General features: G+C 38.4%; 1 protein-coding gene across 1 annotated transcript in view; it reads right to left on the bottom strand.

The window, feature by feature from the left end:
• Window positions 1–285: 285 nt before the first annotated feature.
• Window positions 286–19,508, bottom strand: part of slc4a4a (solute carrier family 4 member 4a) — a 57,578-nt gene continuing 38,355 nt past the window's right edge. Inside the window, exons 10-26 of the mRNA XM_073465883.1 lie at window positions 19,252–19,339; window positions 18,808–18,962; window positions 17,812–17,922; window positions 17,215–17,389; window positions 16,991–17,124; window positions 16,091–16,365; window positions 13,417–13,487; window positions 12,740–12,925; window positions 12,507–12,620; window positions 11,489–11,650; window positions 10,240–10,418; window positions 8,927–8,999; window positions 7,743–7,811; window positions 7,311–7,484; window positions 6,045–6,206; window positions 3,724–3,803; window positions 286–542 (exon numbers count right to left, since the gene is read on the bottom strand). Coding sequence (XP_073321984.1) covers window positions 434–542; window positions 3,724–3,803; window positions 6,045–6,206; window positions 7,311–7,484; window positions 7,743–7,811; window positions 8,927–8,999; window positions 10,240–10,418; window positions 11,489–11,650; window positions 12,507–12,620; window positions 12,740–12,925; window positions 13,417–13,487; window positions 16,091–16,365; window positions 16,991–17,124; window positions 17,215–17,389; window positions 17,812–17,922; window positions 18,808–18,962; window positions 19,252–19,339 — 2,317 coding nt within the window. The 3' untranslated portion in view covers window positions 286–433. The remainder of the gene's footprint in view (window positions 543–3,723; window positions 3,804–6,044; window positions 6,207–7,310; window positions 7,485–7,742; window positions 7,812–8,926; window positions 9,000–10,239; window positions 10,419–11,488; window positions 11,651–12,506; window positions 12,621–12,739; window positions 12,926–13,416; window positions 13,488–16,090; window positions 16,366–16,990; window positions 17,125–17,214; window positions 17,390–17,811; window positions 17,923–18,807; window positions 18,963–19,251; window positions 19,340–19,508) is intronic.

Here is a 19,508-nt window from a genome sequence, read left to right as displayed (position 1 = left end):
TATAGATATATATATAGATATAGATATATATATAGAGCAGGGAGGGCGTTCCATGCGTGGTCAGAGAGAGCCACAGCGTTTACTGTAGTTCAGCGATATGTGGGATGAGTTGCATAGAAGAGTAGTAAGGAGTTACATTTGACAGTGTTTGTGTCAAAAAACAAAGACTCTGTTTACTGTGGAGCAGTGAGAAAAATACCAAGACAAGCTAGTGAGGACAGAAATGGTTTTAAAATAGCTTCATTATGAGAAATGTATCGTCATGTTAGCCTGATTTTTTTTTCCCCTCTCCGTTTTTTTAAGTACCACCTATTCAGAGCAAAGTCCTAAAAACTGTGGGAAAGAGTTAAAAAGAATAAAGAAATAAAGGAAAGGGAAAAGAGAGAGTTGTCTTGCGGGTGCTGCAGGATTCGCCTGGTGGTGGTCCGGTGCTCTACAAAGACGTTTCAGATCCTCTGCTCCTCCAGTAGAATGAATTATCATCGTCTGGGTCCATGTCTATTCTAATCTGAGGCACAGACTTCAGTGGACTCATCTCAGGGCTGAAACACACATATGTACATCTATTGTTAGGACATAGTGTATGCCTGGATATAATGTAATATAATCTTTAATTAAAGGAATAGTTTGACATTTTGGGAAATACATTTATTCACTCTAGAAGATTGATACTCTCATCTCTTATGTATGTTAAAGGTTCAGTGTGTAGGATTTATTGGGATTCAGTGGTGAGGTTGGTGAGGAGATTGTAAACAGTTTCCCTACAGCAGCCTCTTAAAAGACAAAAATGCCAAAGACCCTCTCTAGAGCCAGTGTTTGGTTTGTCCATTCTGGGCTACTGTAGACATGGCAGTAAAACATGGGCACATCAGCCTATCCAGCGGTAACGTCTTGGCTGGTGAGTGGAGACTCAAGGAAGTCACTGCTCCCAGCTGAGAAATAGTCTGGTAACTCCCCGTAAAACCACAGGCTACAAAAACAGATTAAACAGACAACAACTCTTGGTAATCTTTTAGACGAGTTGGTTACTCCTGGACGGAGCCAGGCTAGCTGTTTCCACCTGCTTTCCAGTCTTTGTGCTAAGCTACACTTACTAGCTGCTGGCTGTAGTTACAAGCTATTCACTGTACAGGCATGAGGGTTAAATGAGATTGAATAGCCATCCGTCTCTTTACTTGTAGATGAGTGAAATACCTGAGTTAGTTAGTAAGTCAGTCAGTTAGTTAAATCGTCTGCATGTGTGATTGATAAAGTGTTGTTTACAGGTAATTCTTTAATATCAAAAAGGTGTACGTTTTCTCCATAAACGATCCATAAACATCTTTTTTGACAGTGCTGCTGGTATTCAGTCATTTGGTCCCACTGATCGAGTTTAATCTAAGGGGTTGTAGGCTGTTGCGATTTGCTGTGTTTGTCATAATTCCATTTTCTGCTGTGACGTGTATAAAATGACGTGGTTATGATGCATTATTGAGAAAAATCATTACTGTATGCATGACAACAGCATTGTGTTTTGGTCTCTCGCTGCAGAAATAGAACCAGTGATCGTGTTTGATGGTTCCTGAGGTCATCTGAGCTCAAAGCAATTTGGCTTCAATCTTAGCGGGGACAGGATTAGTTTTGGAACGGGGCGGGAGCAGCGTAATGTCATCACTACCAGAGCATCACTGCAGTTCATGCCCTATATGATGTCAGTGACTCTAATGGACACGTGCACAGACCAGGCCAGAGGTCTTTAAAGTGATGTGAGATTTCTTTTTATCTGCATTTCCAGTCAGGACAGGAGGCTAAAACAGTTTCGTCTACAGCATCGGGCCAATTAAAGCTACTTATCAATAGTAAGGAAGAAATTAAATAGTTACTTGACCAACCAACACAACTGCAGTCCATATAAACTACCTCTTCAACTGGGAACACTGTATTGTACTTAAGTACAGTTTTACTTTACACTTTTACTCCACTATTGTATTATTTAGTCCACCGTCTTTATCTGATAACTTAAGTTATTTTTCAGATTAAAGTCTTCACTAGAAAACCTATACTGAGTGTCTAAAATGATAAATTGTTAAGGGGATAAAGTAAAACCAAATACTGATGTATAAAGTATGGTAGTTAATAAGAATAAGTTTCACCTCAACCAGCTACAACATTAATAGTATTGTTATAGTAATACAAATGGGATAATATAATACAGTAGCATTATTATAAAATGGGCATATTGGCATAAGTAACATTTGAATTCATGACTTCACTCGCAAGTAAAATATCTGAATACTTCTTCCACCTCCGGCAGTAGACTTTGCTTATAGTTAGTCACCACCCATGTGAACAAATGATAACCTGTCAGTCTGATCTCTCCAGCTTGAGACCAATTAGAAAAAATCAATCATGCAAGTTGTTTGTTGGCATCACAGATGTGCTGTGATCACAGCTGCTCTTCACACATTGTCCCAACCGCTAATCCTCCTCTGTCTGCACTACTCTGACAATCTTAGAGCAGATGGGGTAATACAGGAACAAAAACGTGACCCTGTGCATATGACCCGTGGATCCTGGTCATCAAGAGAGGTTGTGGGCATGATGAAGAAACATAATCTCTTCTTCAGCATCATAATCATCGTTCTAAATATTTGCCCAAAAAACAAGGTTTGTTCTGCCTCTTTGAGTCTGATTGTCTCCTCTAAAGCTCATATCAGCGAAACAGTGTGTATTTATCACGCAACAAACGCCTTGATTTAGTCACGGTGCCACACAGACTGGGTTAGTTTTAGACCATTATTACTACTCTAAATGAGCCTTGATCTGTGTGTCTGCATGAGATTTTAAATCTGATATAAATCAGAAGCAGACGATGGGTTTCAAAAGACGTTCAAGATTAAGTTAAAGTCAAGTAGAGGTGAATATCATTTTGAGTTGTTTGTAGTAACAAAACATAACAAACATGTTGCAGGTGACAAAGAAACATTATGGAACATTTAATCACATTTTAAAAGATTACAAATTTGTAATTTTAAGTAATTGATAATTCAGCAGTTAATATTCTTCTTATCTGAAGGTATGTAGGATACATTCACAATCCCTTTAAATACTGTAGAAATAAAAATGTATAAACTGTCCAAAACGCAAATGCATCACAGAAATTTAGGCAGAGCTTCTGTAGACCCAAAACGAATCATATTGATTAAGTTAAAAGTTTAGCTATTACTGATTTTTAACCTATAAATGTATCAACTAACTGTGAAATTCTTAGCTACCCTTGACTTCAAGGAGTATCAGCTCATTGTTTAGTTGTCTGGCTACAACTTGACTGTTTTGCTTCACTCTCACTGTACAGCATCCCATTACCTCTGCAACAACTAGCAACTAGCTTATTGCAGGTTTAAAGTCCAGAGAGAAGCAAGACAGCTGAAACATGTCACCTCTGTGAGCCACTGAAAAAAAAAATTTAGCTATAGATTACTTAATTAGCCTCGCTGACCTTTAAAGTTCAGATTAGCATTTAATGTGAGCTAGTTAGCTCGCCTTCTGACCTTTTGCAACCTTTGATGCCACAGTCATGAATGAATTCAAAAAGAAAATCAGTGCCTGTTATATTTAGTTTTGTTCCCTCTTTACCCTTTCATTTGGCCTGTTAGGTGAGAAGATTTGCGAGAGTCTGTGGCTGACCCTCATGCACACACACACACACACACACACACACACACACACACACACACATCTCACCTGGACAAGCAGTTGGCCTGGTAGTAGCGAAGCTGCTCAGCACGACGTGTGTCGTTCAAGGAATGATGGGGACTTCTCTCCTGTGAAAGAAAGAAAACAGCCATTAATGTGCATGTAGCCATACTTTTATGGTCAGCCCTCTCTGATACATGCTTTAAAGTTTTACATGTATTTAGGATTGCCACTGATTTCACCAACAAACCCTTTCAACCAGGAGGGGGAAATTAGCCGTTATCTGATTTGGGTGGATTGACAACCTGCACACTTATGTACAATATCTATCCAAGCCATTATGTTCAGCATTTCACAATAGTGAAGTTTAGTACAAAAGCAAATGATGATAAAGAAGTGTTAAAAGCTTCATAACAAAAGGTTTAATCTCTGCAGTTAGCTTGTGATGTTTGTTGTGTATGAGAAAAGCTTAATCTCTATACAACAAAAGGCACACAGTCTTCCATGTTATGTAATTTTACATAAAGCTGAAAAAACAATTATACAGCTTTACAATCAGTGTTTTCAACAAACAGTTGACATTCAATAAAAACCCTTGAAAATCCATGAAATCAACAACTTTTTTAAAACAGGTAAGTTGAAATTGTAAAGTGAAGAAAAGAAAGGGTTAGGCCAAGGAAGCATAAATTCAGAGGGGGACAGACAAATAAGATCAATGTTACTGGAACGCATCATAATCCAAGAGCAAAGCACAGAAGGAGAAGATACAGTTAAACTTATGCATGTTTTGAGACACAAGAAAGAGTAAGGCAAAGAAGGAAAAAATGTTAATATCATGCAGTGAGAGAAGGATAAACAGGCAACAGAGCATCAAGCACTCTGAATTGGAGTCATTGGAGACACAAGCGGAGCAGGAGAGTCAGGCAGGAGGAAGAAGTAGTTTTCCTTTGGCACTGCCGGTAGTTTGGGTCTACTCACTGTCAGAGGCCTTATCACCTAAGAAGGGCTCCTGCTCCATCATGTCCATCGGGATTTTAATGCTGGGAACATTCTCATTGTAAGGATAGTCAGACTGTGGGAGAGAGGAAACGCACATCCTGAGACGGGACCTCTGGGGGTGTCGGTGAGTTAGCATCAGCACACGCATGCATGTATTACTAAATCTTTCATGACCTTCCTCGGGTACATTCATTCCCGAACACTTTCTTTTAAAAAGGTGCAACATGTAAGAACCAGTTGAATTAATACTCTAAACAACTCCAAACATAGCCGCTAAGTGCTGCCATGTAAACAAAACAAAAAGGGCATAATCCGTCAGGCGCTGTCCACTTGAGAAGAATCATTTCCATTTGACTAAATGCACTGGATATTGACCACTACAACTGGACAAATGCATCATTCTATGTCAATGATCACAAAAACAAGCCAGCTTGTTATCCATTGAAAGTGATCCATGTACCTGATATGATTCAATTAACAATCATTTGCTTGTTTCAAGAGTTGTCGAGTCACATCATTATCATCACCTAAACCACTCACTAGAGTTGACTAGTCTGTGGACCTGATTCTGAAATGGATCCATTAAAAAAAAGGTTCCCTGAACATGATGTTAAGTCAATGTCTAGATAATTATACCAGATCTGAAAATGCATTGGACTCAAAGAAATAACACCAACAGTGGCAGCAGCATAAAGCACCACCATGGTTTTAAATGTGCAGCAAAACATGTCGTTTTCTGCAATGATTTAGATGCACTATGTCATCAGAGCTGAGAGAGTGGCAGATTGGACCCACTCCAGTATTAGACGCATTAACGCAGACTGGAGTTTTGCCACAATACAACAGAACTGTTCCAAACCCATTAGACCAAATACAATTTGAACGCAGGCCAGCTTGCGTCTCGGGTCAAGTCTCGGTTACAATGGGGCTGAGTGGACACATGAAGACCTCTGCTTCCAGCTTCTGATCTTGATCATTAGCTCGGTTTGGAACCAAGTTGTTTATAATCACCCTAAAGACACTTGAAGCTATGAATGTAGAAGTATAATAACACATACAACAATATTATTGCATTCCATGTCAGCCACATGAACATGTAAAAGAAACTGAAAGAATCATCTCTGACATCTTCAGACCTGGATATTGGTCAGCCAGTAACCAACTGCTCAAATGGTACATGCTGCTGCAAAAGAAGAAAATTAGGAGCAGGGAGCAGGGCTGGAGGTTGTGGGTGAGGTCCAAAGACTTGTAATTGGGCTGTCATGTAAAACAATTGATAAGAAACTGGAGAAAATACAAGGCATGTACTTGTATCTGTTTCCTGACAGATACAAGCTTGTTGCATTCAACTGTAGGATCAAAACTCTTACGTCTTCAACGTCACTGTCTATGCTGCCCCGTTTTTTCTTTTTCTTCTTCTCGTCCTCTTTCTTCTTCTTGTCCTTCTCTGGGATGACGTCGTCCAGGAAGCCGAGGTCATGCTGGGAGAACATGTAGTCCATCGCTTTTCTGACGGCTACCAGAGCGAGGATCTAAAAGCAGAAGAACAAGGGGATTAGAGTGGGAGGCAATTTCTGACTGTCATTTGTTGAATTGCTGTTAGTCAGCCTGGTATGTTTAAATACGCTACAGTGTATTTTCACATTCAACAGATTTTTTTTTTAATGAGCTGACGTTTCAGTAAAGACAGGTTATAAATATATTATTTTAAATCTACAGCAAAAGCCAATATCATTAAATGACTGGTGGTAGTTTCAAACCCTCAACGATGTTTAAAATTATGCAAAGATTTTGCAAAATCTCAACAAAGACAAATATAATTGATATTTTAAATGTCCACAAAATATAATGTTTTTAAAATTACATATATTTAGGCAGCTTAGATAACACAAGTGATAAATGAGGCACATCTTAACACATGGCATTCGATAAATGATAAACAATATTCATACACAGATGACCTTTTAAACCCACGAAACAATGTCAGTCATCCTTTGTGAGTTTAATAGTCACTTTCTGCCTAAAAACTACAACACAAAGTACAGTTACAACTAATATAAATTACATAAAGTCCTGAGTGCTGAGTGCAACACCATGACCATCATCACTGGTTTATCACTCACATAAACAATCCTCTTTGTTTACAGAGTGGTTCAGTGTCATGCTGACTGGACTGACTCATTTCAACAATCCTCCTTTAAAATGATTGATTTTTGTTTAGTTACAGTCATGCCAAGATTCACATTCTTCTCTGTTCCTCATCTCATTATGAAATTATTATTATTACTTTATGTTTTGGTTGTTGACCACACTAAATCTAAAATCTTAAATATAACCTTTATTCCTGAATATTAACGTTTGACCTTTGAAATAGCAGGTTGACTAAAGCTTCCTAACACAGGGACCACTTACTGAAATTTTTTTGAGCTTTCAGCATTAGCCTTCATGGCCTCTGTTAACAGATATGCATAACATAAAAACTGTATTGAATCTACAACAACTGTGCAAACTCCTTCTGCTGATGTAGTCTACTAGAAGCAGCTGAAAGTTCCTTTAAAAATCGCAAGTCTTATTAATCTAATACAATAATCTAATAATAATAATCTAATATATATTAATATACAAATGTCTCTTACCATGACAGGGAATATAATAGCAGCCACGGTGGATTTAAGGATCCAGAGCAGAGCCAAACAAAGGATCTGGATGAAGGTGAAGAGGTGGACCTTCCTGAGGGGAACGTGTCGCAGGTAAACCAGGTCCGGCTGATGCTTCGCTGGCATCAGAAGCAGCTTCAGGCGATCCATAAACTGCAGACAGATAAGTTACAAACACAAATGATGGGATGCACTGCATGCGTGAGTATATTCTCTTTGATAAACCTTTTTTTTAAAGATTTATAAACAATCAGGGAATCGACGATCCTGCTTTTGGCGTTGATTATCAAAATTGAAAACTCACTCTGATCAATTTTCAATTTAGAATTGAAATCGTGACACCCCTACTCAACACTCTGCATTTATAATTTTATTTTCTACAGAACGAAATAAAAGCTTTGTAACATTTACCTGCACTCCATTGAGAGAGGCGACTCCCATGTATAAGAAGACTCCGTACAGCACAGGCATTGGGATAAACTAGGTAAAACAGAGAAAACAAATGAAAATTATGTTAAAGATTATATTAATGTGCATTTAATTCACACAAATAATTCAGGAGTTAATAATTGTGAGACGCTGCTTTTAATTATTTTTCCACATTTTCCTCAAATATTCTGCTTCTATTGCTCAGTGAAAGCTACACATTTTTACACATTTGTCATTCTAATATAAACTTATAACATAACCTGGAAAAGCAAACACTACAATAATATGATTAAGTTAGATAAAGGGCTTGAAAATGTTGATTAATAAAAAGATAAATGATGTGGTAGCACCTCATTTGAAGGAGTGTGACATAACACTGATATAGCTTTGACACGACACCTGTCAGGAACATGAAGGAATCCTTAAGAATACTTATGACTGTTGTAATGAAGTATCAATGGGTTAACTATCACTTCAGTCTTATGCACACCCCTTCAACTAAAGTGATACCAATGACGTTAGCATCTCTATAGTTTTGTCGAAGACTATTCTGAACCATTTCTTTTTCATTTTCACCTCAATGGCACCACTCAGTTCTTTTCAAAATAAAATTTAAGAATGAAACAGGTCCCTCAGTAGCTGGTCCTGAAGGTTAATAAGTCTTCGAGTTAATCTATACTATGATTTTGTGCTCCACTGATCTCTGACCTCGTCACGCATGGACTGCGGACAGCTGAAGAGGTCAGTCTAGACTCTAGAGATTTGCGGACCGACGGATACAGATTTAATTACTTATCCTTTTTTTTGTTAATCAATGAGAATCCAAACAGTGAACCTAGTAAGACAAGACTAATTTTCTTATTTTGTTATGTTCATTTCATTTTACGTCCTCTTCATAATAAAAACCTTCATGCTCAGTGTTTTTGTCCCTCATCGTAAATCTTATTTTAAGTTCTTTAATTTTGTAGCTTTGATTCTGAGAAGTGCCTTTCATAGATTAAACTGTTTAAACAACATGTGGCAGTTAGCATGATATTATCTCAAGCTGTAAAGCAGTCCGTCTTTGATTTAATCTGTAAATTGAGCTCAGTCTCTCAAGTTTAATCTTTTCAAGATGACCAAGTGACTAACAAACACAAACATATCAGAGGACAATCTCTGATTACCTTTAAAATAGGAGACATAAATACAGACAGTCCTGTCAGGATGAACACGATGACACCAGTGAGCCTCTGCTCTCTACAAAACAAAGAGAGGGAAGAAAACAAGAACAAAACTTAAATGCATGTTTGGTATAATGTCATTATTTAAACATTTTTTGCCCCCTTTAACTACAATAATAAAAGTCCCAGAAAAACTGTCTGATTACTTGAGGATGTCAATCATTTCCCAGATCTCACTCAGTTTGGCCAAAGCAAAGACAATCCCAACAGTTGTAGGAAGTTCAAAGTTGGCGTGAATGTTTTAGGGTCTTGCATGACAAGAGTTTGTTAGTTCAGCTTGCAGCTGACACATCAGGAGCCTCTGGAGGACGTCACCAAGCAGACATGAAAACAACTCCCCCAAAACAACCCCTAAAAACAGGAAAGACATCCCAAAGTGTCTTTACCATCTCCCAATTAGGGTGGCCTCAAGAGCTCAATGCTCTGCAACTTAAGAACAAAACAAGCAAATACAGGAAAAGGGTTTTGTTTTTGTTTTTTTCTAAAAGCGTGTGTGTGTATGTTGTCAAATTGTTGAAGATGTTTTCTTAACTTGCTTGTGTTTTGTCTGTTTGCATGTGTTTTCCTAAGTTGCAGTGAGTTGAGCTCATTTATATAACTAATTAATACAATTATCCAACTTAACTTGAGTACATGGAGTCACTGATGGACAGCAGAGAGAATTCCTCTCCAAAAACAATGTGATTCATTTTTGTGCAGACTAATTTTCACATACTGGCTCGTAACTTCTGAACTGTGTTGATGTAAAAAGAAAATGTCCTCTTTTCATGCCTAAATTAACAGCCCACCATTTACATCTTATCACATAATATTTTTCAGCAACCTTTCTTTAAATGTATTTCAATCTAAATTTAATACAGTATATTAAAGTATCTGGAGCCATTTGTTTTTTGCTATGCTATATGCTACTTTCTAGTAGCAGTGGCTGCCACATTAAATCGTAGCTTCATCCAAACTTTGACGACAGGTGCACAACTTCTCAGAGGGATTCTGTATCATTTGTTGGCATCTCACCTATAGATGGTGCTACAGCAACGGGGTTCAATTCATTTACTATGAATTGGTTTTCATGAATTAGACTTCCTCATAACACTCCAATATTCCCAAATGGGATTTTGGTATTCTCTAAAACATAGCTGCCATCCGGGTGATTGTTTGTCAATCTGATGTGGATCCAGATGCAGAAGAAAAAATAAACATGATCTATTAATGAAATGCTAAGTTTATGGTATACACACATATTGTTACAGTCTCACCTCACACCCAGGAACTTCGGCTGCTCTCCAGGAGCCGATGTTTCAGTTTCCATCTTAAGACTGTCGATGTGAGCGATAGAGATAACGGTGGCAGCCACGTACCACGGCAGGCCCATGAAGGAGCAAACCACCAGGAGAACAGCCACCCAGAACAGATCCAGATGGTAACCTGCCCCTTTCTGGTATAGACAACAAACACAAGGTCAAAGGCCGAGTATGTGCACGTCTACGCATAGACAGTATGCATGGCTGCGGACCTAAAACCCAGGAAACAGCTACTTATTTTTTATTTGAGCTGTAACAACTAATCGATTAACTGATTAGTTGTTAAATATTAAATTAATTGACAACTATTTTGATAATTTGTTAATCATTTATTGTTTTGTTTTTTTTAAAGGCAAAATTCTCTGATTGCAGCTTCTTATCTGTGAATAATTTCTGTTCTCATTTCTCCTCTATGACAGTAAATCAAAAATCTTTGGGTTGTGAACAAAACAAGACATTTGCAGATGTCATCTTGGGCTGATCGACTGAACAGGGATCAACATGTTTGATCATTTTCTGACTTTATGTAGACAAAACAACGTATTGATTAATCGGGACAATAATCAACAGATTAATCACCAGTAAAAACTAAATAATTGTTAGTTGCAGACATATTATTTATACAAAGTTCTCTGACATGATTCACCAGTAGTCTTTAAAGGAAAAAGTCACTTGACTGATATCAAAAATCTTTGCTCGGCTTCAGCAGTGACTCTGAATATCTCAGGTATTTGCTTTTTGAACTGAACTGTGTTCAGTCACTGCCGTGAAATATCTCTCACTCCCATGAGAAGAATGACAACAATATTTAACTATAGTGTGAAGGTAGAAAGTGTCCTGTACACACTGCAGTTTGTTGTGGGAAACGCATAAAAATCCCTGCTTCTCATAAATCAGGTAAGACAAACAGAGAGAAGGTGAAAGCCTGACTCTTTTACTGCAATGAAAACATTGTACTTTTTTTTAAATTGTTTCATTTAGAAAGACAATGTTTTCTACATTGTGTAAAATGCAGATTCAAGCATTTTCACTTCATCTTATCCATGTTTTGAGATGCAAATCTGCCATCTGAAGTACCAGAACACAACAGAAATGACTCCCAACCCTCCACTGCCTCACTCACATACAGAATTTCATCTCCTGGGTCACAATTTACCACCTGGCCTAGAAAACACACATTTTGCAATGAAGGTTTCTTATTTACCTTCAGCATGTGCTCCTTCCTGTTGACGATCACAGCAGTAATCTGCTGGTCCATGAAGACCAGTATGGTGACCAGCAGGGCAGGAAGAGCTGACGCCAGGTAAACCCACCAGGGGTTTCCTCCGAAGGGGGGCACAAACCAGCCCCGGTTAGGACTTGTTGGCTATCAGGGAGGAAGAGAGAAGCTTCAACATGTCAGGCTTAATGCACAGACAGAAACTGTTACTTTTAAGGACTTCAAACATATGTTGGTTGCTTTTGACGAACACCGTCTTTTACAATTTCTGTAAGCTCAGTGCAACATTCCTGCAAATACTTAAAATTTCTTTCTACACTGACGACTTTGGTGTTTGGTGTCTTGCTCCAGGTGATTTTCAACATGTTGACAGCCAGACTGAGGATCAAACCAACAGCCCTACTGTACATTTATTTGCCTCACCCTCTACCACCTAAGCTTGTGTTGCCATGACCTGCCTTTGAAACAGCCAATGCTTTTGGCTCTTTTAACTATAATATAGAAATCATGTTAGACTAAGTGATTTAAAACTTGCTACCTTTAAGCTGCATTATTTTCACATGGTATCTGTATTGGAAGAAGTATTCAGATCTTTACTGAAGTAAAAGTACTAATGCCAGACTAAACCTTACTTGAGTAAAAGCTTGTAAGTATTATTAGCAAAATGTACCTACAGGTAAAGTATGAAGAGCAAATTAATCCATTCTGAAGTCAAATGGTTCCCGTCAGTGTTTTATTATCATATCTGATCATTTTGGATTAATATCACTGCTGCATTATGTGTATGTTGCATTTTTCTGCTGTAGATGTTTAAGGTTGAGCTCATTATAACTACTGTATATACTGCTGGCTAGTTTGATCTACTGCAATGCATCATACTCTACAAGACAATCATATGTTTGTCTTACATGTCAGTCTACATTTTATGAGGCAATACACTTATACAAAGTGCACCTGAACTGAGCTTTCTGCATGAACGCTTACAGAGCAGGGAGGGACTCACCTTGAATTCAGTTGGCACGATGAGTTTGGGAGTATCGACTCCTACGAGCATATCAACCCCACAGAAGATGAGGATGGCCAGGATGATGGCAAAGTCACTGATGAGTTTCCTCACCTGGGCGAAAGTCAACACAAACACTTCACTGTAACCTGCTGTTCAAACATTTGGACACTCGAGTCATTTCTTTGGCGGATGACCTGTTGGATTAAATTACGTTAGTGTGTCTGACTCACGGTGGTGGGGAAGAACTGACTGGTCTTGAACTTCTTCAGACACATGGAGCAGGTGTAAGTGCCAAAGAACAGGATGAAGGACATGAGGGTGATGTCTGGGACAAACTCACAGGCCTTCCCCACCAGCTCGCCTTTGTACTTTAAGCACTCCGTCTTTGTGAGCGACGACCATGTGGCGTTCATTGGCTGCAGAGAGGAAACACGATTATAAAGAAACAGTTATTCATGCATGAGTGTCACGGTAGAGATGTGACAGATACAATAGAGGGCTTTCAGGTGAAGTACTGTGACGTAACGACTAATAACTACCTCAGGCTTTCAGTGTTTTGAAGTAAAGAGAGATAAAGAAAGCCGACTTACAGTGTCACAGTAGCCTCAATTTGGAAACAACGTGCTTATCAGATTGTTCCATTTTCCTTCTTACATAATTGAACTGACAAACACAACAAAACTGTCTGTTTCAATTTTCTCTGTTATCTCCCTACTTGCGGTTGGAATGCGATTTGTTTTGTCAAGATTGTACGAAGTCCTGCAGCTTCAACACTGCTCAAAGTAAATCAGTGGAATATATAAAGTACAGTAAATCAGAGTTCAGGATTGTATCAATAAGAACGACTTTGTCTTCAAGGCAAATACATATAGAAAAATGAAGTGAAGATGATTGAAATAATGTTTACCAGATCAGTGTTGTTCCAGTACCAGACTGAAGTACCTTCTATAGGATCACCAATGATGTCTGTGCTGTTCTCTGCAAAAACACAACAAAACTTCCTCTCAGCACAAGTTTAACAAATGCACATTGCATGATTCATCCTCAGTCAGCCCATCTTAGTGAGTTTTTAAATGTCACGCATAACAACGAACAAGTTTCCAAAGCCACAAGAGAGCTCCATATGGCTTTGATGATGGTCTGTTTACACAAGAATAACAAAACTCAGTAGGTAGAAAATATTAAAAAGTTTATTCTTTGTGCAGAGACCATTTTATAACTCAGCTCCATGTTGACACACTGGGCTTAACAGTCATTAAAGGGTAACTGTTTACAGGTCTTGGGGAGTAGTACTGCATATGTAAGAAGCAGGAAGCTGCATGTAATCTCATAAATTGCCTCCAATTATGTCACTCAGTGGCTAAGAGGCATTGTGGGTAATGTAGGCACCAGGTTTAGAAAAGTAGTCCACTTGTATAACATTGCACAATTCATCAGATTGCAAGCAGTTTTCTCTGGAGCGACAAAAGACTTTATACTATGTTTTTCTTATCTGCAGTAGTACTCCCCAAGACCTGTGAACACACTTAAAGGTGTAAAATTGGTGGAGTTACCCTTTAATCTAAGTTGTGCTGTACTGTTGTAAAGCTCAGGCCTGGTTGCACTTAAATTAAAGTTAAATGCTAATGTTAAATGTAGCATGTTCTCTTAGCATATATCCAGCATGTTGCTATCCCAACAGTTACCATGGTTGAATGCTTACGTTTAGCATGTTGGCTAATCCCAGCGCAACCAATGACCGTAGCAAATGTCATGACAATCCAATTGTCAAGAGATTTGACTCGAGGGACGCCCCTGTGACCCCTCTGTGAACTAAAATATCCCTGTTCAAGTCTGACTGATGACCTTTGTTGCATCTCTTGCCCCCCCTGCTGTCCTCAATTTTAGAGATATTTCACTCAGGGCCAAAGTGTTGAGCAACAAAAGGGCAGCTAGGCTCGGCTTTAGCGGCAGCCCGGAGTTTCCTCGATTTATAGTCGATGTAACACCACCCTGTTTGGATGATGCATCAGCTGCTCACTCGACAAAAGTAAGCATCTGTTATTTCCTCTTCTGTGGTATGCACTGTACTCTATGTGGAGCAGCATGAGGAATAGCTTATGTCTGTGTGTGCGAGTGTGTGTGTCAGAGAGATATTTTTGAAAGCAGCAGGGGATTACCAGTAATTCAGCGCTGCCCCCTCTTCATCTCCCATCCTCCATCGAAAAGAAAATAAAGAGGCATGCTGTGTTGTATTAAAGTCTCATCAACAGCACTTGTTCACTTTTTTAAGTCACAACAAAAGAAAATGCTTTTTTGCTTGTTGCAACATCACACGGAAATATCTTCATGCCAAATTATGACTTAAACTCAGCATAAAGCCCATAAAGCTTGAATTATTCCTGACAACAACCTAAGTTAAAGTGAATTATCATGCCATCCTCCTAAATACATGTTGCATGAAAAACGGGGAAATCTTGCAACATTTTCATGTGAACAATGACATCATTACGAACCTATTGACCCCTCCTCTCATCCAATTAAACTCAGGGTGACTCTGTAAGCCTGTTGGTTTACAAAACGCTCCCTTCTTGTATTGTGCCCACATTAACACCAGGTTTCAATATTATGTTAAATTAGACAAAATAAAAATGATGTTTCACTCTTGACTTTAATGCTCAATCTCAAGTGATGTTTACTTAACCAACACGCAGGGGAGAGTGGTAATGAGTTACAAGTAAAGCACAACAGTAGAAAAAGGAACAAGTACTTTTTACGTTCTTGTACTCTTTACTCAACTATGTTTTTGAACCTGTAATCTACTTTTTAGTTCACTACAATTGCCATTTATACCTTTGTTACATCTAGTCTCAACTAAATGCAGGGCTGAGTGTTGGGAGGGGTGGGGGGGCACTGAGATCTCCACTTTTTAAACATACTAAAACAGATTTTTTTTTATGCCTAAACAAAACAAATAAACAAACTCACTCTTCATTTCCATGACTGAAAAAACTGAATAAACAAACTGACCTTAGGACAACACAATTTCATAGTGTTTTACTTTGTTTATATTTGGCAGACCCTGCCACCTTTCTAGTGTCAAACAGTGTTTTGGGAAACTTATTTTCCACAGCTTATTTACTCAGTTGTGAAAAAATAAATATTTCTGAGTTTGTATTTCTACCTATTTCTTACCTCATTAGTATTGTAAATATTAAAATTCTGAGTTTGAATTTCTTCTCTAAAACTACATAGTGCCCCTTTAAAAAGCACCTAACCAAACATAATATGTTTGCAATTAATGTTACTTTTATAAATCCAATTAATTACACATTTTTAAAAACAAAATGGAAACTGACATGTACTTTGAGTACTTTATTAATCAGGGTTAGGAACTGTACTCTACTTACTAAGTAATAAACAAATAGTAATACCTAGTACTCCTCCCACCACTGCCTAAACATTGAACAAATAAAACTACTACCATCTCATGAACAGGATGTCAACAGCCAATGGTTTTATCAATAGCGCTGTGTCTTATCGCCATCCATGGGTAAAACACCAATGTCAGCTAAACTACCCAGAGTTAAAGAACATCTCACCTAGAACAGCAGGGGCCATACAGAGGCAGTCATACTGTGTCACGTACTCCATCCTGAACTCAGCGTTGATGGGGTAGTGGTGAGCTAATTTGATCATCTTCTTGAAGGCATCATAGATGAAGATGAAGCTGATGAGACAGGAGAAGCCCTCCTCAGTGAAACGGGTGAAGTACTGAACCAAGAAGCTGGCGTCAGTGGCCACAAGCACCAGGCAGAAGAAAGCCGACCACAGGCCGATCCAAAGCCGGAACTCCAGGTAGTCAAAGGCATTATCTCTGTATGGAAAAACAGCAAATCACAACAAATATTCAAGAATAGTCTCAAATGTATTTTAAGTTTTATATGACAGAACTTTAGGGCGACTGGGAGGAAATAAAGAAAAAGTTTTGAGATTATTATTATTATTATTATTATTATACATTATGGAGAATAAAGCTGTGATTTTTGTTTGGTTTTTTTTGAGAAAAAAGACAATGTTTTGAAGAAAAAAAGGATAGTATTTCAAGACTAAAGTCAAAACATTGAATTCCTCATTTGAGAGATAAAAGCTGACGGACTAGCTTCACCTGATAACTTCATCTGAGTATTAAAGTCTTGAAATACAACTTTGTTTGTTCAAAATATTTTTTGTTAAAATACTTAAAATATGTCGACTTTACTCTCAAAATCTTTGATTTAGTTTTTGGTCCAGGTGCTGGCATGACTGCCATCAGAATGAATTCTGTGTAAACACAGTCAGTTCATATGGTAGAGATTTTGGGTAGATTTATAATGAGCATGGTTGGCGCTTTTTAAGTCTCATCAACGAAAGTGTAGCATATGAAGAAGTATTTTTCAAGCCCAAAATCATATGTGATTAGTAGCTGGGCCTCTGGAAAACTGAGGAAATGAAGAACATACCTGCTGAAGTTGAAGAGCAACCGTTCAAACACCAGAACAGGACCGGTGCTGCTGAGGATGGTGAGAGGCTGGCCAGCCAGCATACAGAAAACCCCACCGGAGATCGCTGTGCCTAGAAAACTCTCCAACACACCCTGCACACATGGAGGTGAGCAGTGAGGGAATAAATCAGAACATGAATCAAAAACACTGCAAACTTTTAAGGGTTCAAGTCTCTTTCTGACCTGCATGTTGTCTGTAGCATCCCCCAGCAGACCACCGAAGGTGATGGCGTTTGTCACAGTTCCCAAGTAAATAAACAAAATGGCCGACAAGGCCTGAATGTGAAATGCATCGGTGAAGTCACTGACAAAGAAAGGCGCTTTTCTTTTTATGTCAAGTAGGAGACCCCCACAAAACCTGAAAACAGAGACACAAAAGGTGTGTTGTTTTCCCACAAAATGACCATGAAGCAAAACAAAACCAACAACATGAATACATATTTACAGTATTTGTATGCAACCCCAGAAAACCACAATATGTGATACATTTTAGTTAGAAAAACATATCCAGTGAACCACCAGCAGCACTGTGAGGGAAATGTTTAAACACAACATCCTGTTAATCAATTTATTTCTTTTATTTTTTTTACATTTTGATATATGTAAGGTAGGACATTTTCCCATCCCTTAATAATTATTTTATTCTTAGGTAACTATTTAATTCTATTCTATCTTATTACTGCTTTTGTCTTACATTCTGCACTGGGAGGTGCTTCACTGTTATGTTTTTTTACACAGTGCTAATAAAGAATTGAAGTTTGAATCGTCATGATTCCATACCTTCCAGTCTTCTTCAGCTCGTCCCCTACAGCGTGTCCCCCTCCTCCGTGACCTCCATCGTGGGGCATATCTCCGTTCATCTGAGAGTCTCCTCCCGCATACATGTTTTTCCTAAAACACACAGTGTTTTTCAGTCTGTAGGCTATTTACACTTGGTTTACAGTTCATCACATGAAAATCTGATGCAGGTCATATATTTAAATGTCTCAAATGTCTACTGATGTTGACACAGCTAGCAGTCCCTGAAAATAAAGCTTCAAGTGTCAGCATGTTGTGGCCTTCTTGAGCTGTCCATCAGATGATGTTGATGTGTGATTAAATAGCCTGACTGATCAAGAACATTCCTGCTTTACTGAGAAAACTGCAGCTTTAAATAAACCCACTGCTGCTCTTTCATAATTGAACAGTGTGCTGGACACCTGGACACACCTCAGTGATTCTGCAACCGCTGCTCTTCTTTAACATAATGTATCTACTGCACACACAGCATTCAGAACGGTCGCTGATCTGTTCCTTCTTAAATGTTTAATGCAGGCCAGTGACGTAGTCATCATATTCTCAGTTTTCAGAATTTTCTTTTACAATTAAGTTGTTTTTAAATGACCTCTTGAACTGATTATTTGTGTGTGTCCATTGTTGAGAGGACTGGTCGTCTTTTATTACAGTTTTATAAGTCACTTCCTACTGCTGGGTATAATACGACTCTTGTTATACATATATGAGGTGCCAGAATTGAAACAATATTTGTGTCAGCTCCAGCTCAAGTGTGTGTGTGTGTAAATAAATAATCTGCAGACTAATCTAAAGCCTGAGGTCCTTGTAGAATCACTTGTGGTTTCAGATAAGATCACAACAAGGAAATCTCTCAAGGGGTAACACCTTAGGGCTACTGTTACTTTTTTTATAATCCTCTGAGTCGGTTTTAAAAATGATTAGCTATCCTAGTTATAAGAGGACTATCGACAGTGAGAACTTTGTCTCGTGGACTTCTTTAACCTTTTGTCAGAGGAGGGGAGGGATTTCGGAGGCTCTATCCTGATGGCTGGGTCCCACTCTCCAGGAGGAAGCACGATCACCTCATCCAGGAACTCGTCGATACCGGCCAGCAGGTCTTGTCTGTCCTTGGCCTTGTACGCAATGTCATGAAAGACCTGAACACAGAATTGTAGAATGATTTTAAGCATTACAGCTGACAACAAATCAAATTGAATATGACAGCACCATAAAATTCAGCCTGAATAATTACCAAAAAATGAAAAAAAAAAAAAAAACAATAATGGATGTTATGCTGGGTTGCGTCATGTTGTTAGGTGTCCTTTTTTGAAAAATAAATTTTGTGAGTGAAAATGACATGTTGAATTACATGAAAGATTTCATTTTGATTTGTCACTATCAGTATTAAAATACAACACAGACAATGTGGGTTAATAGCAGTCTGACCTCATCTGACATCAGCGTGGCGATCGCTCTGCCAATCTCATGGTACGACTTGGCTTTGCCTTTGGGTCCAAGCAAGATGAATAAAAATCTGCAAATGGAACAAAATCATTTGGATTAATGAGATTGTTTCCTTGTACTTTTATGGCACAGAATTTCACAACTTGGCTGATAGCTGCAGCTGATTTTTTTGTTGTTGTTGCTTATTTTGTTTTTGTTATTTATTCCCCCTTTTGAACCAGGAAAAGAATATGTTTTTT

The sequence above is a fragment of the Pagrus major genome, chromosome 5 (assembly GCF_040436345.1).
Source record: "Pagrus major chromosome 5, Pma_NU_1.0".
NCBI lineage: Eukaryota > Metazoa > Chordata > Actinopteri > Spariformes > Sparidae > Pagrus > Pagrus major.
The sequence above is the reverse complement of the archived record's forward strand: the minus strand, read 5'-3'. Positions and strand labels throughout refer to the sequence as shown.